At 41.2% G+C, this 19,118-nt stretch overlaps 1 protein-coding gene across 1 annotated transcript in view; it reads right to left on the bottom strand.

The window, feature by feature from the left end:
- The window catches only part of CIT (citron rho-interacting serine/threonine kinase), a 159,415-nt gene that overhangs the window by 106,211 nt on the left and 34,086 nt on the right, over positions 1-19,118 (bottom strand). The window contains exons 8-9 of the mRNA XM_045534695.1: positions 15,304-15,507; positions 13,444-13,597 (exon numbers count right to left, since the gene is read on the bottom strand). Coding sequence (XP_045390651.1) covers positions 13,444-13,597; positions 15,304-15,507 — 358 coding nt within the window. The remainder of the gene's footprint in view (positions 1-13,443; positions 13,598-15,303; positions 15,508-19,118) is intronic.

The following is a 19,118-nucleotide window of genomic DNA, read 5'->3' as shown; positions in this document are numbered from 1 at the left end:
GGCCGATCTCAATGGATCTCGATGGAGTTGCAAGCTGTGTCTGATGCCTGCTGTACCCAAAAGCCATGTTCCTATAAGGAGGCTTAATATCCAGTTTTTGGTGATCGACTTATGTTTTCCCAAAGATTTATACTTTCAGAGATTCGTTCATTTCAGGATTGCCCTTTAACCAGACTTCTTAACATTTTAGCTTTACTTTGTTTTTTCCCTCTCTCTCAGTCTAGGTACTCAACAATCTGTGAAACACCTACATAGGCTGGAAATACTCAGAACTTTTCAAATTGTGACTAGTCATGACTGCATTTCTCTGCAAAGTTGGGTTTGGATATATGCAGTTTTTCACCTAGGTGGATCTCTCCTGGGATGTATTTAAACAATGTATCCCAGGACGGACTCCTAGGACCTGTTTGTTCTAGGCCTGGGCAACTTTCCCTTTTCGCACCTTCCCCATGAATTACCCACACCCAGGCTAGTTTCATTCTTTGCTGCCCTCCCAATCTCTTTAGTGTCCTTTTCTCTGTTTGAAAAAAAAAAATTTTTTTTTTTTTTTTTGAGATAGAATCTCACCCTATCCCCCCGGCTAGAGTACAGTGGCATCATCATAGCCCACTGCAACCTCAAATTCCTGGGCTCAAGCGAACCTCCTGCCTCAGCCTCCCGGGTAGCTGGGACTACCGGCATACGCCACCATGCCCAGCTAATTTTTTCTATTTTTAGTTGTTTGGCTAATTTCTTTCTATTTTTAGTAGAGACGGGGTCTTGCTCTTGCTCAGGCTGGTTGGAACTCCTGAGCTCAAGCAATCCTCCCGCCTCAGCCTCCCAGATTGCTAGGATTACAGGCGTGAGCCACCGCACCTGGCCTACCATTGGTTTCTTTGAATCAGGATCCAATCCAGGTCCACACAATGATTTGGTTGATATGCCTCTTTTAAACTATAACATTGTTCCTCTTTTTTTGTTTTGTAATTTTAAGTATTGGTTTAAAAGCTAGATCATGCATCCTTATAGTTTCCCACATTCTAGACTTGGTTGATTGTATCCTTATGGCATCATTTAACACATTTCTTTTTCCCCTGTGTTTCCTATAAATTGACAGTTAAATCCAGGGCCTTCCAGAGATTCATTCTTCTGGCAAGAGTACTGCCCAGCACGTGCTGTCTACCTACTACTGCATGACATTGGGGCACAGAATATCTGCCGATCTCCTTTCTTGTGATGCTAAGAATGATCCACGGGCTCTGTTATCAGCCTGATTCCCTCCACCATGAAGTTCCCTCCAATCTTCCACCTAATGGTTTTAGCTGTCACTGACGATCATTCATTGCCTAGAGCCATCATTTCATTAAGGGCTGCAGAATGGTGGTTTTCTAATTTCATCATTCCTTTTAGATTTATTAGCACATCAACAATTTGGTTACCCTGGCATGCCATTCAAATAGGAAGGCGGGATAAATGCTTGGTTCTTTCCCTATTTTTAGCAACATTGAGAGTGATGAGTTGGGGCCCTGGCAACCTCCAGGAGTGACCAATGAGGTTTCTTTTTCAGTATCGTTATGAACTCATGAATTTTTATGTATCTGATGTATTCTGAGTCACTGCAATCTTTTTGATGCTCAAATTGTGCCATCTTAGGCCAGTGGAAGCCCCTCTATTAGATATTCTTGCCAGAAAAAGTCCAATCAGAACCTATTTTAGCCTTTGGAGCTGTCTACCAGTTTGCAGGGGCTAGAACAAGAAGTACAAAACCACCATCATCACCACCCTCTACTAGGAGGAAAAGAGACAAACCCAGAATGTGAAAGATATTCTAAAGGACAATGACCTAGCTTCTTCATCAAGTCAATGGCATGAATATATGTATGAATGTTCCAAAATTTTAATTTATAAAAATCTAAGCCTATCTCCACAGCTGACTCCATATTCTAACATATGAGTGACTTGAAATCTAACTGTTGGAGTGTTGTCAAGGATGTGGAGGAAGATCTCGTCTACATTGTGGGTGGGAAATGTAAAATGGTACAACCACTTTGGAAAAGTCTGATAGTTTCTTAAAAAGTTTAACATACGCATGGTGTACAATCTAGCCATTCCACTTCTAGATACCCATAAGAAATAAGTGCATAGGTCCATAGACTCATACACAAATGATAAAAGCAACTTTATTTCAAATAGCTAAAAATTGTAAACAACTCAAATGTTCACCAGCAGGTGACTGGATAAACAAATTACAGCATAGCCATACAATGGAACACTACTCATCAATTAAAAGAAATGAACTATACAGATGCAGCATGGATGAATCTCAGAATAATTCTTTGAGAGTACAAACAAAGTCAGTACGTATTATATGATTCAACTGATACAAAGTTTAGAAAATACAAATTAAGGCTGGGCGTGATGGCTCATGCCTGTAATCCTAGCACTCTGGGAGGCCGAGGTCGGAGGATCACTCAAGGTCAGGAGTTTGAGACCAGCCTGAGCAAGAGCGAGACCCCGTTGCTACTAAAAATAGAAAGAAATTATCTGGACAGCTAAAAATATATATAGAAAAAAATTAGTCGGGCATGGTGGCATATGCCTGTAGTCCCAGCTACTCAGGAGGCTGAGGCAGAAGGATTGCTTGAGCCCAGGAGTTTGAGGTTGCTGTGAGCTAGGCTGACGCCGTGGCACTCTAGCCCGGGCAACAGAGCGACACTCTGTCTCAAGAAACAAAAAAACAAACAAAAAAAAAAATTAAACTACAGTGACAAGAAGCAAATCAGTCATTGCCTGAGGACAACGGAAGGGTTGGGGAGCAGTGGAAGGGACAGAGGAAACCTTTGGGGATGATGAATATGTTCATTATCTTGAGTCTAGTAATGGTTTCACAGGGATATACACATGCCAAAGCTTATCAAACTGTACATGTGGCTTATTATATGTTTATTATTCCTCAATCAAGTTGCTTCCAGCTACTGGGAAGGGAGCTATTTTATCCCCAATCCTTCTCTGGTCTAAGGAGCTCAGGCTCTTGCACCCCATCGTAGAAGTGCTGAATAAATGCAGCTAGTCTCACCCTTTACTGACTCTTTCCGTAAGGAAGGAGGGGCCGGTCTGACTCATCAGAGCTGGACATTCATCTGGCCATGTTTTACTAAAATGCCGGGTTACTGTGCCTCGAAAGTAAGAGCCAAGCCCAACACTTCCTCTTTCACTGTCTCCATCCAGACTCAGCAGGTGCTCAGCCAACCGACTGCCCTAGGTCTCCTTACTGCCATCAGACCCCTGTGGCAAGGCCCCCCTGTCCATGAGGGAAGACCACCAATCCTCTCTGTTTGGTGGGATGGGCTAACTGACCAGAGCCCTGCATCAAAGGGTATCGAGCACTCGCCTTGCCAAGGATAAAGTGGGTATTTTGCTTCCTCTCTGGCTATCTGCTCTTTGTGTGTGTCCTTTATATGTCAGAATTTTGAAGGACAAGAAGGGTGGTCTTGGATCCCAAACTGCCAAAGCTGTGGTTAAATGTTCCATCATCGGGGATTAACAGAGCTGACGGCATTTATTTTCTCTGAAATGAGACACAGGAAATTATTTCCAAACCCTCAGTCATGAACCACCTGGGCCTCCTACTCTTTGTCCTTAGGCTTTCATCTCTTTTGACTCCTGCCAACCGCCGCCTTTAGTTCTCTCCAAACCTCACCCTCAGAAAATGAGCATAAACGCAATCACCACACTTCATAGAATTGATTAGAAAGTTGGCTGCTGAATGCAGTCCCAGATGTTTAATATCATTTTGAATCTTTGGCCAAATCATTCCCATGTTTGCTTAGTTGTGAAAGGTTTTCCTGCAAGTGAGAATTTAAGGGTTGAAGGCTCCAATTTATGGGCTCTCCAACAAACCTACTCCCTGTTTCCCATCTTCCCCCAAGAAAGGAATTAATTTATCTCATTTGGAGCTGATTTACCAAAACTGAATTTGGCATTGCCCTGTTGGCTTGCTCTAAGAGGCACAGTAGGAAGCAGTTCTATAGAAATCGCCAGTGCGTGTACAGAAGGGATGAGGTCCACACGTCACAGGGGGTCTCATTTATGGGAAACCCAATAGTTAAATTCCTCAGGGCTCAGTATTCAGGAAAATGGGGACTTTTCTGAGCAAAGCATTCTGGACTTTTTTCTTATGGGTCTGAGGCTGTTCATACTATAACTTGTAACTGTTCACATTCTCCCTTTTGCTTTGGGCACCGGGTGACCTAGAGTCCCAAATCATTCTTCCTCTGGAAACTTAACAAGGAACGTCTTTGTTTTTACTTGTAACCCTGGCTTTATTTCCCTGCCCTGATACTCCTTTCGTCTAGATTTGTACATTTCTTAATTTTTATCTTTCTAATATTGCAATTATTTCTAGAATAAGTTGCCTCAATTTATCTTGGAATAAAGTGGAATGTTCCATATTTTTTACCTCTCTGGATGTAGCTTCTAAATTCAGACTAGAGGGGAAGAATTCTATAATCCTAATTCAGAAGCATTTAGCTCTTTTGTAGCCTATTTTCTCTTATCAATAATTTACCCTCTAAAAACAGAACAGCCCCCAAAAGACACGTAAATATTCGCCTGCATATCCCATAAGAGATGCTAAGATCTACTGACTACGTCTCTAAATTGTTCCTTTTTTGTTTTAGCAGGTGGCACCCATGTGCTCCTTGACTAGTGATTTGAATTTCTACCATCACTACTATAGGATCCCCCCCCACCCTTCTACTCCACCATACTGGTACCCCAAACAGGCCCAGCTCCTCTTCCTCACTTCCCCCTGCCCCTAAGTGACTGGGTGTCCAACAGGGAGATACATTTAAAGGCCAACCAACCCAACAGTTCAACCCTCCTCAAGAAATACCTTAGAAAACAAAACATGGGCTGGACGTGGTAGCTCATACCTGTAATCCTAGCACTCTGGGAGGCCGAAGTGGGAGGATCACTTGAGTGAGCTCAGGAGTTCTAGACCAACCTGAGCAAGAGCAAGACCCCATATTTACCAAAAAGTAGAAAAAAATTAGCCAGGCATGGTGGCATGCACCTGTAGTCCCAGCTACTCAGGAGCCTGAGGCAGGAGGATCACATGAGCTCAGAAGTTTGAGGTTACATGAGCTCTGATGATGCCACTGCACTCTTACCCAGGACAACAGAGTGACACCCTGTCTCAAGTGATAGAATCCCCAAAAACAAGACCTTAAAAAGGCCCAAACTAAATGAACACACACATATACACAAAATGCACAAGCAGTTAATATAAAGAAAGGCAGAACACTAAAGTAAACAAATGGCAAATTGATGTTAAAACCATAAATGTTCTCATTTGGGAGGAAGAGAGAGCATTGCTTTCAGAAACCAACTGCAGGGTGGCAAGTTCAAAGGCTAAACATGGCAGGGCCTTCTAACGACTTCTTTATTTATTTCAGTAATGCAGGAAAATAACCTGCCAAAAAAAACTCCTAAATTCTTGGGAGGCAGCATAAAGATGTTAAGAGGATAAGGCTGTGCTAGTGTTTATATTAACACAGAATATTCTGGAAAGTTATACAAGAAACCGACAGTAGTGGCTCACTTGAGGGAAAAAGATTGGGCATGGGGTGGGAGGGAGATATTTTTTACTGGGTAACCTTCTGTATCACATGAATTTTTTTACCATGGACTGTCCTGCGATTTCAAATAAATAAAAGCAAAGAGAACCTGGAGTCAGGGAAACCCTAGTTTGATTCCTGCCACTGTCAACTTCTGGCTCCACGACTTTCACCAAGGGGCTCATCTCTTCAGGCTACAGCATCCTCATCTGTGTTGTGAGACTATTTATAGTACCTGCCTCACAGGGGTGTGGGGGAGGAATAAAGGGGGCAATAATAGGCATAAAGTACTTTGCAGAGCCCCTGGCACATAGTAGGTGCTCAATAAATGGCATGGTAATATAATACATGAATAAATTGGTAATTAAGAACACTTAATCCATCCTTAAAGAAAAGTAAATATGAGACAATAATGAAGTGGGGGATGGGGAAGGCAAGAAAATTCCTTTTTGCCATCAGAAGGCACAGATTAGGTCAACCGCCATAGTGAAGGATATAAAGGATGTAAAGTTTATCTGAGAGAAAAGCTTTAAATTCCTCAAAGCAGGACCTTAAACCCAGCAATTCTAAGATGTTCCATCCACTTATGCGAGTGCTGAGCCTAAAAAGCAGCCTCCCCTCACCCTGTACTGAGAAGATAAAACGAGGAAGGACCACAAAGATAAGCAAGAAACTCTAAGGCTGACAGATCTAATTTCCTCCTCTTGCAGGGCTTTGCACACTCTAACGTGCACAGGAATCATCTCGGGATTTTATTAAAATGCAGCTTCTGACTTAGCAGGCCCGAGTCTCTGCATTTCTAACAAGCTCCCGGGTGATGGTGAGCTGCCAGTCCATGGACCACACTCTGAGTAGCAAGGTCTTGCTGTCCCCAGGTAATAGTTCTGCCGTTTCTTGGCAATGGAGTGTTGAGGGATTCAGGTCACTGTAATGTTCTCTCTCCTGGTAACCACCTGGCCAATGCTTCTAACTCAACGGTTCTAAGCTGAGGTTGACTGTGAACCCCAAGGGACACTGGGCTATGTCTGGAGACATTTTTGGTTGTTGTAACTGAAGGGTGAAGGGTGCTACTTTGTCTATAGCTATAGGCCAGGAATGCTGGTAAACATCCTACAATTCACACAACAGCCCCCACCACCAAGAATTATCTGGCACCAAATGTCAACAGTGCCAAAGTTGAGAAACCTTGTTCTAAATCAACAGAAAACAGAGCACATCCTGAGTCTTCTCAACTCATCCTGTGACTCAAAAGTCCCAATTTTAGAAGTGGGCCATCAATCCAGGCTAGATCTGAGATTCAGGGAGAGTAACAGGTTACCAGGACGCAGTACATGGGGAAGGAATCACCACGTACCAGTCTATGGTCTGTGTTTTGTTTAAAACCAAGCATACGTGGTTCAGTAAACCAAGGGTGGATCTGCAAGCACTAAACTTCCTACCACTGTGAGGTCCAGCAATTTAACAGGACCACAGCTCTATTCAAGTAAAAGACCAGTCAGGATCTTAGACTCTAAGCTCCATGAAGCCAGGGCCACATCCAAATTTGCCCATCAACAGAGCCACAGCACCTAGTAGCACTTAGCACATTGTAAACACTCATACATAAAAATGAATCTTGTCACTTCAAACATTACTGCAATTCTGAATAGTCTTAGACCCAGAAATTAAACCACTCTCTCGTGTGACATGGTTTATTATTTGCCATCATCACAAACATTATTACTAATAACAATTACTTATGCTAAGGTACACATGTTATTGTAGAAAGTATGGGCTTTGGTGTCACCCAGACCTCAACCCAAACCCCGACTCTCTCACTCACTTATCTTATGACCTTGGACAAGTTACCACCGTACTCACATCTGTAAAATGGGTATAATAATCCTTACATTTGACAGAACAGTTTTGAAGTAATATAGGGTGACATACTTGAACACCCAGTAGCTGGCATAGAATAGGTATTCCCTAAACAATATTTCCTAGCATACTAAAGAACTAGAATAAAAAACCCAGGGAGTTACATGGTCCTTATTTCTAAGTACAAAAATATGTAAGAATTTCATCTGAAGCTAGATAGGCATAGAATCCCTCTCCTTTAAACCAAAGGCTGTCATCACTCAGGTTTATTGAACAACCACAAGATCACACACCAGAGGTTTCACTACAGCCATCCAGGGCTGGGTAGCAAATAACAATCAGTCACAAAAAAAAAAAAAAAGACAAATATTTCAAAGGGGACTATCTCACTGCGTCATCAGCATGGGCACAGCACCGAGACACCGCCAGATCACAGTGAAATGTACTCTCTGCTAACAAATGCTGAGGACTTGAAAAATTAGAAAAATTTTGCAAGAATTGTATCTTTCGAACCACTCAAGAGCAATAGCCTGTGTCATAAGTAACAGACAATAAAAATGATCGACACTATTAGCCATATATGTTCTAGGAAATAATCCATAATCACTTCTTGCATTATGTGGTTCTCACTGTTAAGACAAGGCAGTACTGGATGGAAGGTACAGGTGTGCTGGTTCTGTTGACATCATTACGTCTTGGGGGAAGGTATTTTAGGAAACATGATAGAAGAGACCACCAGACAGCCCAAGTTTCCCATTGACGGGAGCAGGTACACGACGAGGCCAGTCAAGGTAGGCGTAATCTCAAAGCCATGAAAGAAGGGATCTGATTGGCTTCAGCTTTCCAGAAGTTCAGAAAAATCAGGCTGCATGCAACCAGAATCCTGCCTGGCATCTGCAACATCACCAAAATTACACAGCCCGGAGCAGCTGGTACAGTTAAGAAACCCCCCTACTGAAACTTGGAAAGCAGCCTGGAAATCATAATAATAATAAATAAGCAGTTGAAAACCCAACCTTGTGTGAGGCTGGGAACGAAACGTCAGAATAATGGGTGCCTGGTGACCCATGAACATGGGAATAACTCATCACAGAGCTTTTGACGTGCTGGAAGGGTAAGTATCCCTGAGCTGGGTCAGATGCCTGGTTCACGGGGTGCTGCCCATGGCAGCCCCAAGGGGCAGGACCCAGGAGGAAACAGAAGCTCCACCTGACCTCAGTGTCAAAGCCAAGGCATGTCCTAGTTTCTCTCAGTAGCAACTCTCAGTTCTGTCATTCATAAATCTGCTCAGACCCTTCTTAAATTGCATTTATGTATCCTGCCAAGACCACCTCTTGAGACAATGAGTTTTAGATTATTACCTGCTGTGTTAAGCAGTACTTCCTTTCATTGGTTACAACAAGAAAAAGAAGAATTAGGGGTGAAACAGCAGAGAGGCTAATGTTGATTTCATCAAGGGACAATCTCTTGTTGTGGAAAGCGGAAATATTCAACAGCCTGGAAACCACAAGGCATTTAAGCAGCAACCATGAACTTGGGAAACTTAATGGCTTCAAGTGTTTTGGTTGATGAAAGTCACTCAAAATGTGTTTATGAAAAACAGGACTGGACAAAGGCATAATTTATGTTAGAGTTACCTAGTTAGAAAATAGCTCAAATGGCATGAAGTCCAACAATGTTTTCAATCATAAAACTCTGAGTTGATTGCAAATATGCAGGGATCAGAGGTTGGTGTAAAACAGGAAAATCTGCTAGGAGACACTGAAATTAATATCATGCCTCTCTGCATAGTCAGGAAAGCCACAGAACCACCGGGAAAAGGCACTACCATCCTCGGTGAGCATGAAGATCCTACCCACTGGTGGAGCTACAGTAAGTATTTAAGCTAGGACTAGTCCCATCAATTCAAACACCCTAATTTCAATATGGTACCCTGGATTGATTCCTGGAACAGAAAAGACACATGAGTGGGAAAACTGGCAAAATTTGAGAAAAGTCTGAAGTTTAGTAACAGTAATGTACCAATATTAATCTTAGTTTTGACAAATCTGACAGTTATGTAAGAGGATAACATTAGGGAAACTACATGAAGGGTATGCAGGGACTCTCTGTACTGCCTTTGCAACTGTTCTACAAATCTATTAGGTTATTAAGTATGAAATGTCCAATTTCCTTAAGTACTAAGTTTGACAGTTCATATCTCTGACATTTCACTTTGACACTTCTTGGTTTTTTTTATTGTGGAGGTACATCCTCATTCTTTCAAATGCACAGTTTGGCTTGTGATTATCTTTCACATTTTTTTTAGAGCAATTTTTGTGAAACCACGGATAAGTCAAATATGCGTGTTATTTTTTAATATGAGTTCTGTCATGGAACCAATGCAGCACAGACAGCTCAAAAGATCAATGAAATGTCTGGGAAGGATGTGGCTAATGAACACACACAGTACATCAATGATTTGAGAAGTTCCATTCTGGTGATTTTAATCTTGAAAATGAAATCTGGTCAATCTATTACAACAGATGTCTACTGCAACCAACTGGACAAAATGATGAGGATACTTGCAATTAAGCAGCCGAGATTGGTCAAGAGACAGGCCAATCCTCCTGCAAGACCACATGTCGCACAAACAACGCTGCCTGAACTACAGAAGCTGGACTTGGAAACTCTCTGTCAACCACTGTATTCACCAGACCTTGCACCAACTGACTACCACTTCCTTCCAGGCTTTGGACTACTTCTTTGCAAGGAAAAATATTCAATTCTCAACAAGCTGTGGAAAACACCTTTTGCAATTTTATAGCCACTCACTCTCCAGGCTTCTTCACTGGTGGCATAAACAAGCTACCGTTAAGATGGCAAAATTGTGTTGATGGTTTAGGCGCATACTTTGATTAACTGTACTGTTTGTTTGCGATATAATAAACTACACTTTTGATTCAAAATCGGACATTTCATATTTAATGACCTAATAGTGATATTCCAAAATAAAAGCAAATACATTTTGTGAGTCTTCAGAGCCACTATACTGGGAGTTGAAAGTCAAATAAAAAACATCAGGTTTTTAAAAATTAGGATTCAGGCGGGTGAGGAAAACTCCCTGATATAAAATGGGGGTTTGGGGGAAACAGAAGGAGCTACTAAGTGGATATTTATTAGGAAGAGGAAAAATTAAGCAGATAGCCACAGAAGGTATGGTGGTGGATCCAATACAGCCAGTACTCCATGTCTGGGGGTTCCATATCCACAGTTCAACCAACCATGGATTGGACATACAAAATAACAATACAACAATAAAAACACAAAAAACCAACACAGTTTAACAACTATTTACATTGCATTTACACTGTATTAGGTATTATACATAATCTAGAGTTTCATGTTTTTTGTGTTTTTAAGAGACAGGATCTCACTCTGTTGCCCAAGCTGGAGTGCAGTGGCGTCATCATAGCTCACTGCAGCCTCGCACTCCTGGACTCAAGCAATCCTCCCTCCTCAGCCTCCCCAAATACTAGGATTACAGGTGTGAGCCACTATACCTGGCCTAGAGATGATTTAAAGCATATAGGAGGATGTGTGCAGGTTTTATGAGCAAATACTACACCATTTTATATAAGAGTCTTGAGCATCCTTGGATTTTTGGTATCTGGTGCAAGGGTGGGGTCCTGGAACCAATCCCCCATGGATACTGAGGGACGACTGTATAAAGGCAACATGCATGAATATGACTCTAGTAACCCATCACCATATTATCCCAAAGACAAGCATGGCCTTTCAAAAGATGGCCCTTATAACAGTCAGCATGAAGCACATTCTACACAGGCACTACCTCATTTACAGAAAAATAGCTGTACTTGCAGACCCAATAGGACTAAAACCTATAGACATCCTGAAAGGAAAAGACTAGAACAAAACCTGGGGATTCTGACATAATACCAAAAACAACATCAAGGTGACCAAAACATGTAGCTTTATTCAATGACATTTCCTTGCAACACTGATGAGAAAAAAAAAAAGTCAATTCCCAGCAGAGGCCCCTGTCTGGGTGGAGTCTGCACGCTCTCCCCACGTCTGCGTGGGTTTCCTCTAGGCGCTCTGTTTTCCTCCCACATCCCAAAGAAGTACATGTGAGGTTCGTTGGCGTATGTAAATTGCTCCAGAGTGTGTGTGTGTGTGTACACGCGCTCGCGTGCATGTTTTGCACGCACACCCTGTGATGGGGTGGCATCCTCTCCAGGGTGGGTTCCCCTCCCGCCTTGTGCCCTGAGCTCCTGGGGGGATACGCTCCAGCCACTTGCAACCCTGAACTGGAATAAGTGGGTAAATGATTATCTTACTTGTTTTTATTAATCTATCTTAAATGTATGTGTAGCTCACATTTACTTCAATGTTTAATATTAGAAGTGTTTGTTTAGAAGTTTAGTGATGCTTTTGTGGCCAAAACTATGCCATGGGAACTTCACTCTTGTTTATATCAATTAGCCTAAAGGAAAACTGGTTTTGTTACACAGCATTTTGCATAAAATCACAGTTTCCAAGAACTTATCGACTACATTAAAGTGAAGACTTACTATAGTCCCCCATTATCTGAGGTTTTGCTTCCTGCAGTTTCAGTTACCAGCCGTACAGTGCAACAGATATTTTGAGAGAAACAGACTTTGGGGTCTTGGAAAGTATCCCCCAAAGGGGAAACTAATGTAAAGTTACGCGTGTAACCACCATTTACTGACTTACTTAAGTGGAGATATGTTCTTAGGCATAATCAAGTTCATGCACAAAAAAAATTAACTGCTTATTCCAGTAGATTCTGGAGATAAAAAGGCAAGACAAGGAAAGATTAAGTATTTGAATAGCATCTTTAAAAAATTCTATCAAATTTCTAAAAGCATAAAAAGAAGAATCCCCTAAAAATATATTACTGATTAAAACGTTTGAACCTTGAAGATTTGGGAGGTGATGTTCAGAGACTAGAAAAATAAAACAATATGGCTACCAGAAGAAAAATGTTAGCCAAGAAAGAGTTATGGAAATGAGGCCTACTTAAATATTTCAGCAGGAGGTTAGAGAAACCATCAAAATGGCTTTCAACTGGATGATACTGGATCTTAACCACACTCAAGTCCCAGCGGAAGGTATAAGAGGTTATAATTACAACTCCAGTGGTTTCAATTAGAAACCTGGTTTTGACACCTAGAAATCGGTTCCATTTCCCAACCTCCCTCCATCACCAAAAATAAAACACAAACTCAAACAGACCAACTGCTTTCTTTTCTGCTGGCTCTAATCCATGCTGATCATTGGGTCAGGTCATTAGATCACATTTAATCAACAACACATCCAAGAATTTAAAAGGTTTAAGAAATCACCAATTTGTTAAAAAAAAAAAAATCAAGCATTTTGATTTTGTTAATAATAAATTAGGTCTTTGTCTTTAATGAATTAATTCAGTTCATTAATGGATTATAAAGTGGATGTATGAATGTGTGTATACATTACAGATTTCACGTGCTTGTAAGCAAAGACAAATATTGTAGAGGGGAAACGAATGAACACAATGAGGTGTTTGCAGTTTTAGTGCAGGCTCAGCCATTAGCAGAGCAACCTGGGCACACTGCCTAACCTCTGACTCTGTTTCCTTATTTGTAAACGAAATGTCTAGGTCCACTTCTGCTCTGGGAAGAAACCCTGACAAACCAAGCAACAACTTTGAACTCCATCAATTTGTGCCTCTAATTTACTAACGGATAATATTCTAAAAGCCACATAAACACGGAGTTTGATAAATGACCCAGATCTACGCAAACAATTTTAAAGCAGAATTATTACTCAATGACCATTACATCATTAGCTTTTTCTACTCTTGTAGATAATTAAAGCCTTTCTTTATGTAATTTATAGCAGCTTCTCTGGGCCAGAATCCTTTCATATCACTCTCAAATGTTCTGTAATCCAAGCACCCCAATTTAAGGAACGTGGCTCTACTTACAGTTACGGATGTTATTCCAGTCAATTTTAGAGAAGAAAGGATGGCAGCAAAGACCTTCGAACTTCAGTCTCTCTTTCTGGCCGCACAACAAACTTTGAATCAGATCAAGGAATTCGCTGCTAACTTTGGGGTCATCTGGAAACTTCAAAAACCGCTGTTTCAAAAAATAAAACAATTATTTCCTGAGCGGTGATTCTGTTTCTCATGTCCCAAAGTGAAAAAAGTGTTTCTCATATATGCAAGTTTCTTTTTTTGTTTGTTTTTTTTTTTTAAAGAAGGAAGTTTAATGCCCTCTTCCCTTTGGACCAAAGGCATGTTCCCAAAATAAGTGGCCTGTTCCCATCAATAGGCCCAGTTCTTTTGTAGGGGTTCGGTATCCTTCATGGCTTGACCCCTGCTCCCCTCTTCTGTCTCATCTCACTACGTTCCCCATCTCTGTCTTTGCTGCCCAACAATGATGAGCTATTTAAAGCTCCCTGAACAAATCACGCTGTTCTCTCTGCCTTCCCTGGCTACCTTCTCTCCCCATCGCTCCCTCCTGCACACTCCCTCTGCACTCTGCTTTTGCACATACACAATGTACTGCGAGTTCTGTGCGATGATGAAGAGAAAAGGCAGAGAGGGCCTTCTCCTTCTTGCTCATCGCTGTAAACCTGCTACCTAACAGTCCTTGGCATAAGACACTGATTATGAAAGGAAGGAAATAAATTAGCCCCGAGAGTCATCTAAGGGGAAACTCTAACTCAAGAGGAGACTCAAGAATAACAATTAATATATGTACATAAAAAATATATGTATTAAGCATTCCAGAAAGATGAAAACTGGCTGAGATACAAAGACCTAGGAAATAAGTTCTCTTTTTCCTTTTGGTTGAAACCAAAAAATATATATATTTACCAAATCCTTAAGAAAGGGGCGTGGCCAAGCGCAATGGCTCATGCCTGTAACCCCAGCACTTTGGGAGACTGAGGCAGGAGGATCTCTTGAGGCCAAGAGTTGGAGACCAGCCTGAGCAACATAGCAAGACCCATCTCTTACAAAAAATAGAAAAATTAGCCAGGCATCCACCAGCTACTCAGGAAGCTGAGGCAGGAGGATCTCTTGAGCCTAGGAGCTTGAGATTGCAGTGAGCTACGATGATGCTACTGCACTTCTATCTAGCCAGGGTAACAGAGTGACTCTGTCCCCCAAAAAAAACAAAGAAATGGGCATAATATAGTGAAAAATATAGTTATTAGTAAATAGTTTAAATTTTGCCATACATATATAGACATGTCTACATACATATAAAACTTTATTTCTAATTCATATCCTCATTCAATTTTACTACCATATTCGATACTACTAAGAAGCCGTATACTATAAAATCAAGACCACAGACTTCAGAACCAGACTGCCTGTGTTACTTTGGGCAAGTCACTTAACCTCTCTGTGCTTTGGTTTCTTCATCTATAAATGAAAATGATAATAATAATGCCTATTTCACAGGGTTTTTAAAGATTAGCTAAGTTAATAAACTATATTTCATCAATTCTAAGACTCACATTTATTCACATTTAACAGCATTGAAATCAAGATATATTTTATAACCAATAAAAATATCATAGATTAATTGGCACCAAGTTTTCTTTCTAAGTGGTACATAAAGTAACATCATAGTCTTACTGGTAGCTGAGATTCAATGAAATATTAATACAATGAATAAAGTGTTTACAACAGCTTTTTGCACAAAGTAAATGCTATATAAGTATTTGCTGTTATTATTTTTCCAGTACTGCTGGTTTACCTATAAACATTCATTCACACAATTTTTAAATGACATTTCTCAACATTACTTGAAAATCTACTACCGACTCTTACCTGGAAATTCATGATGTTACTGAAGGTTCTGGCTGAAGTTCCCTCCGTGAAGGGAGATCGCCCATAAATCATCTCATAGGCGATCACTCCCACCGACCACCAGTCACAGTCTAGGCTGTAGGTGCCCTTCCCGTCCCCGTTCATCACAGTCAGCACTTCAGGAGCCATGTAATCTGGGGTCCCAATTGGGAGTTTGGCAATCACCTAGAAATCCAGAAATAAGATGAACACAACAAACTTTCAATTAGCCTCTAGTAGACTGCCAACAGCCACATTCAGACACAAGCTGATTTGCCACTGATTACTATTCTCTGAGACACTTAAACCTTCCATCAAGTGGCACACTGTCAGGAAATGCAAATGCTTTACTAATTAAAAAAAAAAAAAAAAAGCCCATCATAACACAATCCAAAGGCAAAAGGGCAAGAGTTGTTGATGCTAACACCCACCGGTTACACAAATAAGAGCTGGGTACATACCTAGAAGGGAAGACGTCCTTCTTGACACAAGTTACCCATATGATAGACCTTCTCTTACTTATGGAAACAGCAAAATGATAATAAACCCTAAGGAAGAGTCTGTAAGATCAATCTAACCATTACTGAACAACCAGCAGCTAGCTGGCAATACAGAATGCAAACGGATGTTATATCACAAGTTCAAAAATTTGGAAAACTGCTTTTAGAATCAGCATTCCCACTTCAGCCCACCCTCAGGGCAAGACATGATAATTAACTTCCACCCAGGCCAAATGTTAATGAGTTTGTTTTCCTCACCCCCAGCTCTTGTTCCTGTGATCCCCTCCCCACTGTGCAGAAACCCAGGGCCGTCCAATCCAATGGGACCCACCAAGCACCTGACCTTGGCAAAGAAAGATTAGGATGGTATAGGAAGTCTTTTTATAAAACTAATTATATTCCATTTAAAGGACTGGTTTTTTTTTCCTGAGAATTTATCCTTCTGACTGTTTTAGTGTTTAAAAGTCCTTTGTTTCTTGAAATAATACTGATGAAAGGAGGTTTTCTGCCCCTCACTCTCACCCCTGACTAGGAAACCTAGTAAGCCCCTTTGGTCCTCAAAATTGTTTTGAAGTTTTGCTGGGCCATAAAATGTGAAGTGAAAGGACTGCCCTTCTGCCTTGCTCCCCATCAAAACAGAGAGGCCCCGACTTCAGCCATATACTATGTTGACCAGTGGTCCTATAACACTACATCATAAATGGGCTTCTCTCAGGTCAGCGGTTATATGGAGCAGAAGACCTTTCTCCCCATTAAAGGAAGTTAAGTGTCCCCCGGAGAGGCAAAGATTTTGTGGCCATGGCTACATACCTTTAAGGCTGGGCTTTATAGCAAGAAAGTAAATTTGCTTTGCTTTAATTAGGCCTGGAGAGAAAAGTGAATGTTTCTCAAGGACATTACACCATCTCCTGTCCCCAGTGATGAATGTGGATGAAGCTCTTCCAGGCTGCAACCTTACTCTTGTCCATTCCTCTGCCTCAAGACCCTCTTGTTATAGGAAATGGACCCATTCTCCCATTCCATCTCTTCTCACCGCTTCCCTCAAGCCCACACTCTGGTGCAGGTTTTTCTGAACCCTAAACCCAGAAAGCAGTGTGATACTGTCATTCCTGACACTGATCATCCACTGCTTTGGGCAATAGGATTTCCACTCCAAGTACTCCCTTGAGAAAGCTAGATGGTCCCACCACCAAAGAAAGCCTCAGGCAGGCCTGTGTTGATGGACAAAAGTGTGGGAAAAGGAGAAAACATTTGGTCTGAGACAGAATCACAAGGTGACTTAAGTGTGAGGAACTGAAAATAGCTTAAGTCAAAAAGAAGCTTTGATGTTGGGAAATCTGAGCCAAGACTTTAGTCTTTTAAAATGTATATAATGGTTCAGGAGCTCACAAAGGCTTAGGATTAAACTACAGGGTTTTGGTAAAAACCACAATACTGACAATGAGCAATAGATATTTTTTAAACAACAAAACAAGAGAAGAAAAACTAGCATCTTGGTTTGACTAGGTAATGATAATGCTACTGTATCGTTGATTAAATGCCTACCCTTTATGTCTAATTACCTTGCATGACCATAACTACACAATTGTCAAATATGCACCATTTGCATTTGTTGGATTTTATTTTAATGCCACAAAGACTGTTCAGGAATATTCGATTCTCCTTGTTTGCAGCTCACAGGGCATAGTCACTTGTTCAAAACCAAAGAGTTGAAAGAAACTTGATTGGGTCATGTTTATCAGGGTGACCCAGCCTAAGAATATAGATTGTCGATGCCTCATTTTCAAACTAATGATTAGACTTATCAAAGAGAGTCAGATAACTCCCCAACTATTCTTGCCTCATAACAGATATGTGATTACCATATACATTTATGTCCAATCATTCTCTAATTTTTTTTTCTTCTTTAGAGACAGGGTCTTGCTCTGTTGCCCAAGCTCAAGTGCAATGGCATGATCACAGTTCACTGAAACCTCGAACTACTGCACTCAAGTGATTCTCCCACCTCAGCCTCCCTAGTATCTAGGACTACAGAGGCACGTGCCACCACACCCAGCTAATTTTTTAATTTGTTGTAGAGACAGGGTCTCCCTATATTGCCCAGGCTGGTCTCAAACTCCTGGCCTCAAGGGATCCTCCTGCCTCAGCCTCCCAAAGTGCTGGGATTACAAGTGTGAGCCACCATGTCCAACATCTAATCTTCTAAATTTTATTATTAATTCGTACTAGAGCTATGAAAGGAGAAATACCCACTGGCTTCCTCTTAAGTATTTGATAGCAATTAACGAAGGTTTTACTCTTTTTTCATTCACAAAGTTCTATAGTGCTTAATGGTAATTAACAAAGGTTTTTAATGACACTTAATGACTACTAGGTTTCCATTAGTCACTGGCCTCCAAGCACATTAAACTCATTCAACATGTAATCTCACAAGTCCTGATAAGGATTTTGCAAATGCTTTCACTTTCCTCTGGTGGCAATTCAGGCAGCTAATCTGGGTGAGATATTAAAAGTGAACCTGTGCCAGGAGCCCAGCCAGCCTGCAGGACACTATACTATCTGCCAGAGCCCTGGCATTGCTAAACTTTAGTTAATTTTCACTGTATTGATAGGGAAGAAAACAAACCAGTTCAGCAGGAGACAGTAAGAGAATGACTAGGGGGCAGAAGGGACTGCCATATGTTGGGAGACAGAGGGAAAAGAGAGAAAGGAAAAAAGAGGGAGGGAGAAAGGGAAAGAGAAAGAAAAGGATTACTTAGTAGACCCTTTTACAAACAAAAAGCAGATGAGGAAAGTAAGAGAACCGGTGTCTTCCTCCTGCCAAGCCCTTTCCATAAAATGCTTGAACATAAAACTATTTAAACCTAACCTCCCCCATCTAGCTGCCCAGGGCATATACATACACCGGCAGAAACAGAGGGGAAAGGAATTCTCACCATGTTGTTCCTCTTGTGGAAAATAAATCTTTTTGCTGTGAAAGTTGATGGTAGGAACTGGGTCATTCTTGTCATGCCCAACTAAAACAGAGTCAAAAGCCCGGGGAAAAGCACTCAGGGTACAAAATATTCTCCGAGAATGTAATTCTCTGCAAGCCTGTCTGCTGAAACTGCTTCTTGTAACCTGGAACCGGTTTTAGCCATAGCTTCTGAGATAACTTGCTGCAATTCTAGGACTAATTTTGCCCACCACTGACACCCACCAATCAGAGCTTGTCAGCCCCCCAAACCCTTACTGGTGCCAATGAACTTTCTCAAGAAGCAATATATGACATTTCTCCCTTTTTATAAAACCTCTAAC

The sequence above is a fragment of the Lemur catta genome, chromosome 21 (assembly GCF_020740605.2).
Source record: "Lemur catta isolate mLemCat1 chromosome 21, mLemCat1.pri, whole genome shotgun sequence".
In the NCBI taxonomy this organism is placed as follows: Eukaryota; Metazoa; Chordata; class Mammalia; order Primates; family Lemuridae; genus Lemur; species Lemur catta.
This window is presented reverse-complemented; position numbering and strand designations above follow the sequence as displayed.